A 12566-nucleotide genomic window follows, 5' to 3' on the forward strand; every position below is an offset into this window, starting at 1 on the left:
TCCTCTCAGACACTGTTAATATGTGTGCTTCGAGATAACATATTCAACACACACTTTCAATATTCAAAGTCCGTAACTAGTCAGATACTAACTATACATTTAAGCAAACTTCCCCTTTAAATGCAATACCACCAGGCATTAGCACAGGAAATATATTTACGAATTTTCTGTCACTCCATTAATCAAGGTACTTCATACATATTTCATCCCTGTAGCTTCTGATAAAAGTACCAAGCTAAATTGGGCCTTACTGCTCTTAGTAATTCAAAGCAAAATGCTAAAACTTAATCAAGTTGTCTTCATAACTTATGTAATGCGTTCAAAGTCTAGTTTCCGTTGAAAGCTTCCGGTGCGTTCAAAAATGTAATTCAGAAAAGTTAACACGGGAGAAACTGCTCATAATACGGTCAAAGTTTACTCATTCACCAAGTTGTTCCTCAAGGTTTCCCCCCTTCCCCCAGACTGAACCACAGAGTTGACACATAATGTAATTAATCCCTTAAGAACACGTGGGCAAGATACCTCAGCACGAGAGTACAAACCTGGAGCCTAAAAGTGTACACACTAAGACCCACGAGAACTATAGCTTGGCTTTAGGGTCAGCTCAAAGGTCAGGCCATCCTACCCTAAGGGCGTGCTGTCGTGCTCAATGATACGTGACCTCCAGCCCGAGATATTGTGGGCGACGCATCCCTGGTCTAATCTTCAGGTGTCTGCAAATTAAGTCTAACCGTCTCTCCGATTCTCCTTATACCAACACCAGCCACATGGCGTCAGTGCACCTCATGCGTGACGCCGTGGCTTCATTCCCACTGTGCGACGAAGTGACGCGCGGCTCGCGTTTACGCGTAGGTCATGCGAATGTTTTCCTACGAAGGATATATCAACGGTGTTTGAATATGGTTGCCTCATCTCTCTCTCTCTCTCTCTCTCTCTCTCTCTCTCTCTCTCTCTCTCTCTCTCTCTCTCTCTCTCTGGTCACGTACAGAGAGACACCACCTGCCTGACCTGGACTCAACGAGGGCGCTACCCAACCCTCCTGAACAACCCACCCCCCTTACACCCACCGCTCCCACAGTAACGCCTGCTCCAACACCCTTTCCCCCACAGGTACGGACGGCAGTGAGGAAGTACGTGGATAACTACCTGCTACACCGGAGTGCCGGGGTGCGCCGGGGGTCCGGCCTCTCGTCCGTGTTCCTCACGACCGTCACGGACCTGCCCAGGGACCAACAAGGACGGGCCAGGCATCTCTGCTCCTGCCTTCGAGGGAACCACAGCCCTACACACGGGTAAGTGCCCTTGGAGGCCTAAGCAGACGTGTATGTTTGCCGCAGTCTTCATTTATCTGCGTCATACGACTTGCTAACACTTCAGTAGCTGTTAAGTGTCACTCCATTGCAAAAGTAGCCCTCCTGCCTCACCAGCACGTGAGGTGCTGGCTTTCAAGTCCACGATCACACACACACACACACACACACACACACACGATCCTTTCCCTCTCGTCCATCATAACCCCCTGAGAGCGCATCACTCACACGACTCGTCGTCCTTCGCGAAGTTACGAGATCGTGAGAGAGGGGGGAGGGGGAGGTATAGAGACGAAGCCAGGCTCGAGGCAGAGCGGAAGGGGGTCGTCAGGCGGTAAGGGCACTTAACTCTCATCAAGTCTGCAGATGCCCTGTTGAGACAAGACTACGGTCGGCCTCTTAAAGCAAGAGATTGTTTCAGTACTTCCAGCGCTGGAAACAAGAGATCTTGAGTAATAAACATACATATATGTGGCGTCTGAGGACAGAAATAGCCATCCATGTGCATAGCCAGGGACGCTAAACTAGGTATTCCAGCGCATAGGAGATACGGATGCCTCCAGACCATGAATGTGATTTCACTAGGCTAACTAGGGAGCCTACTAGGACTCTAGACCACAGAGGATCTCTGAGAACTTTCTGATCTACATGTTACTGTACGCTGGTGGTGGCTGGGCCAGCCGTCTACATTCTACGAAAAATACCATCAAATCTCACCCAAGAATCGTTATCATGATATATATATATATATATATATATATATATATATATATATATATATATATATATATATATATATATATATATATATATATTTCTTTTTCTTTCAAACTATTCGCCATTTCCCGCATTAGCGAGGTAACGTTAAGAACAGAGGACTGGGCCTTTGAGGGAATACCCTCACCTGGCCCAACTCTCTGTTCCTTCTTTTGAAAAAAAAAAAAAAAAAAAAAAAAAAAGGCCATATATATATATATATATATATATATATATATATATATATATATATATATATATATATATATATATAAATAATTTAAAAAACGTCAAGTATACTGAATAACTGTGCAAGTTCAAGGTAAGATACAAACTGTTTCAAAAATGAACATAAAATGGGAACAGTTTGTTTGACTTCACTGGAAACTGGGAAAAGGTAAAACAAAGCATTCCACACGTGAGATTCCTGACGTACAAGGTTATGTAAGATACAGGGCAAGATCGATGCTGCACCAACACGAGAGTCTGGCACACAGTCTCAGATGAGGTCACTTGGCCATCATCACAGAATACGGGGATTTCTTCAGCCACTTCCATCAATTTGAGTAATCACGAGGAAACTCAAGAACTGATAGAGAGGTTAGCATCGTATGTATCAACACCCAAATATACCAACGCCATTGTGCCGAACATCTAGTATTTGGAGGGAGTTGATCACCAGTTTGCAAAAGTGCTGATAGTCTGTAAAAAAAAAGGAATATGTATATCTGGTACATAAGACGAAGTGTGGCCTTACTTTACGAACAACACAATTCCACACCAAAGGAATTTTCACAGTCACTACATATTTGCTGTCTGACTACCACTGGAGAGCAGGAACTTCATAAACACACTACACTCTACAAACTTAACGTACGAAGCCACAACGTAAAATGTACACAACTACCACACGAGCATTACAGAGCCACTACGTAAACTTACACATCTACCACACGAGCACCACAGAGCCACTACGTAAACTTACACATCTACCACACGAGCACCACAGAGCCACTACGTAAACTCACACGAGCACCTCAGAGCCACTACGCAAACTCACACATCTACCACACGAGCACCACAGAGCTACTACGTAAACTCACACATCTACCACACGAACACTATAGAGCCACTGACGCAACCGCCTCCTGCATAAACACTCCACAGCCACTCCACAAGCATAGGGGTGACCGCCTTGTACAACGACCATCCATACATACACACATACGCTTCCAGGCCGACCACACAAACATGGCATGTTAACCAGGGCACATAAAACCGTGAGGGGGAGGGCAAGGCACCCTAGGGTACTTTACGGACAATCAAAACAGCTTCACACTATTGCCGAGTCTTGGTGCCCGAGGACCACTTGTGAAGGAAGAGAGGGTCTGTCTGTCTGTCTGTCTGTCTCTGTCTGCGGAAAGAAACATCACCTGTAATGCCACAAAAGAGGTGTGCGATGAATGGGAGAGAGAGAGAGAGAGAGAGAGAGAGAGAGAGAGAGAGAGAGAGAGAGAGAGAGAGAGATGCAGTGGTGAAAAGGGAGTGAGGCGGCAGGGTGGATGATAGGGATGGAGGCAACGTGATAAGTGATGGAGAGCCTAGAGAGAGAGAGAGAGAGAGAGAGAGAGAGAGAGAGAGAGAGAGAGAGAGAGAGAGAGAGAGAGAGAGAGAGAGAGAGAGAGAGAGAGAGAGAGAGAGAGAGAGAGAGAGAGAGAGAGAGAGAGAGAGAGAGAGAGAGAGAGCGGCGCGCCGTGAGGGGTAGACGAGACAATGAAGCGAGAATTATGAAGAAGATGGATATAGTCTTTATACCGGGAGTTCAAACAAGTGAAAGCCTTTGATGTCTATTATTGGGTCTCCCGCTACGTAGCTCTGCCAGCGATGTTTTTGATGGAATTTGAATCCAAATGAAGGTGAAATTCTTTCAAAATTCAAAGCTGGATGTTTCATATCTCATACAAGTATAAACGTAACCGTAGACACATACACTATATATATATATATATATATATATATATATATATATATATATATATATATATATATATATACCTAAATAATAAAACGTAGTCCCAATGTAAGAATGAAAAACATTCTTAGGCCAACGTTTCGAGAAATCTGTTTTCATGCTGTTTACACAAACACAGAATTAATACAAAAACTTGTATAACCGCAAATTGTAGACGGATCGGTTTTCTCTACGTAAACCTGAGGAGAAGAACAGACTTCTCGGAACGTCATTAAAATGTTTCTCATCCGTATGTCGGTAACACACACACACACACACACACACACACACACACACACACACACACACACACACACACATCTAACGTTTAATAAAAAAGATCTTACTTTTTTTTAATACGTTTCAAAAGCTTCAATTACTTAGGTCTACATGAGAACGAAGGAGAGCGAATCTTAGCAACACATCTCTGTCTCACTCTGATGCTGGGAGGGTAAGCCTAACGCCACACACACACACCAAACACCAGGGCTTATTATGGCGTCCAGCTTGGGTACACTGCGCTAGGCAGAACACTATCTATCCCTATAAGCCTAATGGAGCAACTTTAATAATGATGATAATGATAATAATATTAATAATAATTTTTTTTTTTTTTTTTTTTTTTATACTTTGTCGCTGTCTCCCGCGTTTGCGAGGTAGCGCAAGGAAACAGACGAAAGAAATGGCCCAACCCCCCCCATACACATGTACATACACACGTCCACACACGCAAATATACATACCTACACAGCTTTCCATGGTTTACCCCGGACGCTTCACATGCCCTGATTCAATCCACCGACAGCACGTCAACCCCTGCATACCACATCGCTCCAATTCACTCTATTCCCTGCCCCCCCTTCACCCTCCTGCATGTTCAGGCCCCGATCACACAAAATCCCTTTCACTCCATCTTTCCACCTCCAATTAATAATAATAATAATAATAATAATAATAATAATAATAATAATAATAATAATAATAATAATAATATAATGTTAATAATAATGACAGAGAGAGAGAGAGAGAGAGAGAGAGAGAGAGAGAGAGAGAGAGAGAGAGAGAGAGAGAGAGAGAATGGATGTGAGCAAATTCGGCCTTTCTTGGTCTGTTCCAGACGCTGCCTCGCTAACGCAGGAAACGGGGGACAAGTATGGAAAAGAAAAAGCAACATTATATATATATATATATATATATATATATATATATATATATATATATATATATATATATATATATATATATATATATATATATATATATATATATATAATGCCACTTCGCCTTTTTTCGCCTCAGAGATGTAGCGCAGGGAAAGGCGAACTGAGGCCTGAGCCTTTGTGTAAGAAACCCTCGCCTGAATTGTTCCCTAATGCGGAAATGTAATACTACAAGAGGGAAGGATGTGCAGACCCTCCCTCCACATCCCACCCCGCCAGTCGCCTTTCACGAAGCGCATGATATACAGGTAGTAATCTTCCGCCTCCATTCCCACTGATGGTAACAAGGCCAAAAAGTGTCCAGACGCCTTCAGAACACATCAAGATCTCCGAACCTCTTCTCCATACTCCAGTGGGTTTGGAAAATGACTCTACTCTAACAATAAGACTCGAGAAATAAAGGAGATAAAACTACCAAGGGAAAAAAAAAATTGATATATATCAACCTGACACAACAGCCGAGGGCAGAGACCACACATACGCCACCAGACCACCAATCTAAGGGCAGGAACCTTTGTCCGACCCACACAGGCTTTTCCGATAATCTTCCGTAAATCGAGGTAACAGACGGAAAGCCAAGAATAGAACAAGGTTATGTGCATGTCGGGACGAGTGTTCGTGTCTCGAATGGAGTATGTCGAACTTCGAGAGTTCGCGTCTTGCTTAACGTGCTTCCAGTAGGATGTGGTCTGCAGAATCACTTTTATCGTAGACTGTACGTAGAGATATTGGTTGTAAAGCTGTGAGCTACAGTGCTTGCTGCTTGAGCTGCTGTACTCTCTGACATCTGGAGATGTAGTGGTGCAGGATACAGCACTGTAGGCTTTGTTGCTGTAAATTTGCAGCGTTAGAGGATTTAGCACTGCAGCCAAAAGATCAAAACAACGATGCAGACAAACATGGCTTCACTAATGGCCCACTGAAGAGTCGAGTGCGCTGCCTGTGGACAGCACAACTGTCAAAGCTGTCGAATCTTCTAAGTGGAGACTAAAAGATTACTTGGAGCAAATTATCCCTAAATGGACAGAAAAACCCCCACACCAGGTAACCTCAGTACAGGTCAACAGGTCTTGCATTACTGCTATGTGTCTGTTATGTGCGTGTGTGTGTGTGTGTGTGTGTACAGGGCATGACACCGACCACGGAGGTGCGGCTGATCGAAGTCGGTCCAACTCGTCCAAGGCCACCAGTGGGGGGTCGCGGTGTTGCTGGGGAAGGTCTTATTTAACTACGCCCGCCTCTCTATCCCTCCTCCTCCCCCCCGCTACCTCCCTCCCCTCACTCACTCCCCTCCTTCCTACCATCCTACTCTCCCTGACGCGGCCTGAGGACCGCCCTGGACTATCAGTGATCGTACTGCGGCGCGGCACAATGGGGCCAGCCTGCTGACGGGGCTGCCGCTTCGCCGTCGACAAAAAGCGCTGCTGACCCCACCAAAACTGAAGCAGAGTGGCGACGTTGTCCTAAGCGTCGATTACTACCTGGATATCTAAATCTGCCTTCTCGTATTTTCTCATATATATATATATATATATATATATATATATATATATATATATATATATATATATATATATATATATATATATATATATATATATATGTGTGTGTGTGTGTGTGTGTGTCTGTGTGTGTCTGTGTGTGTGTGCGTGTGTGTTAAACTGGTCATTTTCCCTTCCCTCGAGCTAAGTTATCTGTCGAGTCGATCATTAACGAGGTCTTTCCAAACGTACCACACGCATGATCGGACCTTAAGTAATATCCTTCAACATTCAAAAGGGATTCCACTAGGCTACACCGCATTCTTCCTAGTCAATGAAAATGGCTTTCACCAACATGTCCCCCCCCCCCCCCCCACAAGTCTCCCCGTCTACCCCCTCACAATCTCCCCGTCTACCCCCTCACAATCTCCCCGTCTACCCCCTCACAATCTCCCCGTCTACCCCCTCACAATCTCCCCGTCTACCCCCTCACAATCTCCCCGTCTACCCCCTCACAATCTCCCCGTCTACCCCCTCACAATCTCCCCGTCTACCCCCTCACAATCTCCCCGTCTACCCCCTCACAATCTCCCCGTCTACCCCCTCACAATCTCCCCGTCTACCCCCTCACAATCTCCCCGTCTACCCCCTCACAATCTCCCCGTCTACCCCCTCACAATCTCCCCGTCTACCCCCTCACAATCTCCCCGTCTACCCCCTCACAATCTCCCCGTCTACCCCCTCACAATCTCCCCGTCTACCCCCTCACAATCTCCCCGTCTACCCCCTCACAATCTCCCCGTCTACCCCCTCACAATCTCCCCGTCTACCCCCTCACAATCTCCCCGTCTACCCCCTCACAATCTCCCCGTCTACCCCCTCACAATCTCCCCGTCTACCCCCTCACAATCTCCCCGTCTACCCCCTCACAATCTCCCCGTCTACCCCCTCACAATCTCCCCGTCTACCCCCTCACAATCTCCCCGTCTACCCCCTCACAATCTCCCCGTCTACCCCCTCACAATCTCCCCGTCTACCCCCTCACAATCTCCCCGTCTACCCCCTCACAATCTCCCCGTCTACCCCCTCACAATCTCCCCGTCTACCCCCTCACAATCTCCCCGTCTACCCCCTCACAATCTCCCCGTCTACCCCCTCACAATCTCCCCGTCTACCCCCTCACAATCTCCCCGTCTACCCCCTCACAATCTCCCCGTCTACCCCCTCACAATCTCCCCGTCTACCCCCTCACAATCTCCCCGTCTACCCCCTCACAATCTCCCCGTCTACCCCCTCACAATCTCCCCGTCTACCCCCTCACAATCTCCCCGTCTACCCCCTCACAATCTCCCCGTCTACCCCCTCACAATCTCCCCGTCTACCCCCTCACAATCTCCCCGTCTACCCCCTCACAATCTCCCCGTCTACCCCCTCACAATCTCCCCGTCTACCCCCTCACAATCTCCCCGTCTACCCCCTCACAATCTCCCCGTCTACCCCCTCACAATCTCCCCGTCTACCCCCTCACAATCTCCCCGTCTACCCCCTCACAATCTCCCCGTCTACCCCCTCACAATCTCCCCGTCTACCCCCTCACAATCTCCCCGTCTACCCCCTCACAATCTCCCCGTCTACCCCCTCACAATCTCCCCGTCTACCCCCTCACAATCTCCCCGTCTACCCCCTCACAATCTCCCCGTCTACCCCCTCACAATCTCCCCGTCTACCCCCTCACAATCTCCCCGTCTACCCCCTCACAATCTCCCCGTCTACCCCCTCACAATCTCCCCGTCTACCCCCTCACAATCTCCCCGTCTACCCCCTCACAATCTCCCCGTCTACCCCCTCACAATCTCCCCGTCTACCCCCTCACAATCTCCCCGTCTACCCCCTCACAATCTCCCCGTCTACCCCCTCACAATCTCCCCGTCTACCCCCTCACAATCTCCCCGTCTACCCCCTCACAATCTCCCCGTCTACCCCCTCACAATCTCCCCGTCTACCCCCTCACAATCTCCCCGTCTACCCCCTCACAATCTCCCCGTCTACCCCCTCACAATCTCCCCGTCTACCCCCTCACAATCTCCCCGTCTACCCCCTCACAATCTCCCCGTCTACCCCCTCACAATCTCCCCGTCTACCCCCTCACAATCTCCCCGTCTACCCCCTCACAATCTCCCCGTCTACCCCCTCACAATCTCCCCGTCTACCCCCTCACAATCTCCCCGTCTACCCCCTCACAATCTCCCCGTCTACCCCCTCACAATCTCCCCGTCTACCCCCTCACAATCTCCCCGTCTACCCCCTCACAATCTCCCCGTCTACCCCCTCACAATCTCCCCGTCTACCCCCTCACAATCTCCCCGTCTACCCCCTCACAATCTCCCCGTCTACCCCCTCACAATCTCCCCGTCTACCCCCTCACAATCTCCCCGTCTACCCCCTCACAATCTCCCCGTCTACCCCCTCACAATCTCCCCGTCTACCCCCTCACAATCTCCCCGTCTACCCCCTCACAATCTCCCCGTCTACCCCCTCACAATCTCCCCGTCTACCCCCTCACAATCTCCCCGTCTACCCCCTCACAATCTCCCCGTCTACCCCCTCACAATCTCCCCGTCTACCCCCTCACAATCTCCCCGTCTACCCCCTCACAATCTCCCCGTCTACCCCCTCACAATCTCCCCGTCTACCCCCTCACAATCTCCCCGTCTACCCCCTCACAATCTCCCCGTCTACCCCCTCACAATCTCCCCGTCTACCCCCTCACAATCTCCCCGTCTACCCCCTCACAATCTCCCCGTCTACCCCCTCACAATCTCCCCGTCTACCCCCTCACAATCTCCCCGTCTACCCCCTCACAATCTCCCCGTCTACCCCCTCACAATCTCCCCGTCTACCCCCTCACAATCTCCCCGTCTACCCCCTCACAATCTCCCCGTCTACCCCCTCACAATCTCCCCGTCTACGCACTTCACAATCTCCCCGTCTACCCCCTCACAATCTCCCCGTCTACCCTCCCCCTCTCCAACTCTGTAACTCCTCCCCAGCCTCTGCTCCTCTCCACTTCCGCGTCAATCCACAGGCATTGTCTCAACCGTCAACTTTTTCTTTAGCCAAACTTTTCTCTCGCTTTTCATTTCGTCCTAATTTTCCACTTTCTTATCCTAATTTTTTCCATCGTTAGATCTCTTTCTTATCCCAGGTCTCACTCTCTTACACCTGACCAAAAAAAAAAAGAAAAAAAAATTACTTTTCATTTTTTTCACTACCTTTTTAATATTCCTTTCTATTTCCAGCACCTTCCTCTTCGTAATCCCCCGTCATCCACACAGCTTCTCACGATACACACACAGACAGACGGACAGACGGAGAGAAAGTATTGGTCTTCCCAACAAGCACTGATATCACTGCCCCCGACTGACTCTGTCTACTACAGACTAACATTCCTACACCACCACCACAACAACAACAACAACAACAACAACAACAACTACAACAAGAGTGCCGTGATTATTAAGCAGTATTCTCATACTCTCATTATCATTAATGCTTCAAATGCGTCTATCATATATAGCATTACTGGCGATTTCGAACACTTTCTGTGCGGTTTTTTTTTTTTTTTCAAAGTACTTTAGTTCTATTGTCCTGTGTTCGATCGATTTCTTTCCAAAGCTTCATAACTGAATACTAGAATTAAGCGAAAAAATATGAATTTCTCTACAACTTTATGCAATAAAATAGAAAACGATATGAGATATGACTGAACTGGAATCAGGAAAAAAAACACACATAATCAGGATCCCTCGTTCCATTTTCTTTCTTTTAGCTCGGTGATTCTCATACCCGTTCGTCTGGGTGTGTGTCAGACCCCGATCCTCTCGTTCACACTTGTCAATCTGGCATCTATCCTCTTTTGGTGAACTATTCGAAAACTGTTCAAAGATTCCTAATAACCCTATTCTTTTGTTTCTCTTTTTTCTTTCTTTCTTTCTTTCTTTCGACCCCTGCTGTTCCCTCGATCTTTCGGGGTCTGCTGCCAAGAAGATCTGTCTGTTCCACAGCACAGTCCAATACTTCTTTGATCCCATCAGTCCCGCCTCTCTTGTCTTCTTGTCAACTAAATCTCGGTAACATATTCTGTCTTCCTCTACGTATGGTAATCTCCCACTAGCATTTCTACTGCTGGTCCCGCTGCTCTCAACGGGCAGGATCCGTCATCCACTACACTGCTGACACCAACCATTTCTCCATCATTCCCAACACAGAGGATTTCCAACATTTTTTCATCCTGTTTCCAACATTTTTCATCCTATTTCTCTCCGTCCTCTTAAGCACATTTTCTTTTCTTCAAAATCACAACAATACAACTGTTACAACTGTTCTACAATCCTTCCCTTTTAGTTTTCTTGCCATTTTCCTTCCAGAATTAATCCCTGATGCTCTTTCACTCTCTTATATCATGTCCTCATATTTTCCTCACAAGCCCTAGTTTCCTGCCTCAGAGTTAAACCTAAACAATTCAACCTTGTTGACCCTATTTTCTTGTAACACGTCTATCTGTATGTCTTCTTACCTTCCGTCTTGTATTATTCATCACTCCTCTATCCACATTATCTACTTACCTTAAAACATCTTTGAAGTCATTCTCATTTTTAAGTCACCCGGTTTTTTTTTTTCTAAAGCATCATTAAAGTCATTCTCATTTTTTTCTAAAACACCATTTAAGTCTTTTTTTCCTCCTAAAACACCATCTAAGTCATTTTTTCCTAAAACACCATTAAAGTCACTCCCATTTTTTCCCTAAAACACTTAAGACATTCTTATATTTTTTCTATCGCTAAATTACCCTTAATAATAATCTTCCAGCAGCAATCCCCCCCCCCCCCCTCCTCTGCTCTATTACCACTCCCATACCACTAGAAACATGACCGGGTCTTGGGCCGACTCTGGCCTTCTTTTACCTTGCAACTCCGGGTGCCGACTCTCGCCTCGCTCTTGCTGCTGCCGTTGCCGCCTCGTAAATCATATACAGACAAATACCGCTCTTACACTCTCCCTCCCTCCCTGGCACGTAATGTTCTCGTCAATGTCTTCCCACTAGTTTGTTTGTCTCGTCCCCCCGCTCTTCACGGGACTCCCACTCTCCCAGATTAACGTCTTTTACTGTCCAGGTTTTCACCCCTTCCGTTCATACTCCCATCCCGGCACCTTACACTATTTCCACCTCCTCATATCTATACCTCCTCCTCCTCCTCCTTCGTTCTCCTCACTCATAACTCAACCAAGTTCTATTCGTGTCTTTCCACTAAAATAACCCATCCTTTATTCTAGATCATAAATATTTATACAAGAGTTCTTTTACAATTCTACATCATTTTCCTTATGATAAGATCTTTTCCTCGTCTCCTTTAGCCTGTCGCACAGGTATAGCGTAACTTCCTTTTAAACTTCAGTCTTTACTCTGTTTTACAAAAATTCATTCAATTTTTCTTTTCTCTCCATTTACGATTTGCACTGGCTACCTGCCACATCGTGCTTGTCATTCTGCAGTGCTCATAATGCTCCTCTTTCTTTCCCACTAAATTGCTTCTTTCATTTCTTCATTCCGTAGCTGTACTGCTTTCTGGTGTGAGTGTCCTCACATTGTCTTGAACACTTACTCCAATGCCTCCACCATGCGACTTTTCCACGTGAATCCTTTCAGAATCCACTATTCAGTCTCCTGGGTCACTGGTGTATTCTCATGTCTTCATCTAATACGTCTTTCCTTCTTTCAAGTTCTGTA

At 46.9% G+C, this 12566-nt stretch overlaps 1 protein-coding gene across 1 annotated transcript in view; it reads left to right on the forward strand.

The window, feature by feature from the left end:
• Positions 1-12566, forward strand: part of LOC139746696 (PDF receptor-like) — a 199899-nt gene that overhangs the window by 173090 nt on the left and 14243 nt on the right. The window contains exon 12 of the mRNA XM_071658144.1: positions 1111-1292. Within this exon, the coding sequence (XP_071514245.1) occupies positions 1111-1292 (182 nt within the window). The remainder of the gene's footprint in view (positions 1-1110; positions 1293-12566) is intronic.

This window comes from Panulirus ornatus, chromosome 66, assembly GCF_036320965.1.
Source record: "Panulirus ornatus isolate Po-2019 chromosome 66, ASM3632096v1, whole genome shotgun sequence".
NCBI lineage: Eukaryota > Metazoa > Arthropoda > Malacostraca > Decapoda > Palinuridae > Panulirus > Panulirus ornatus.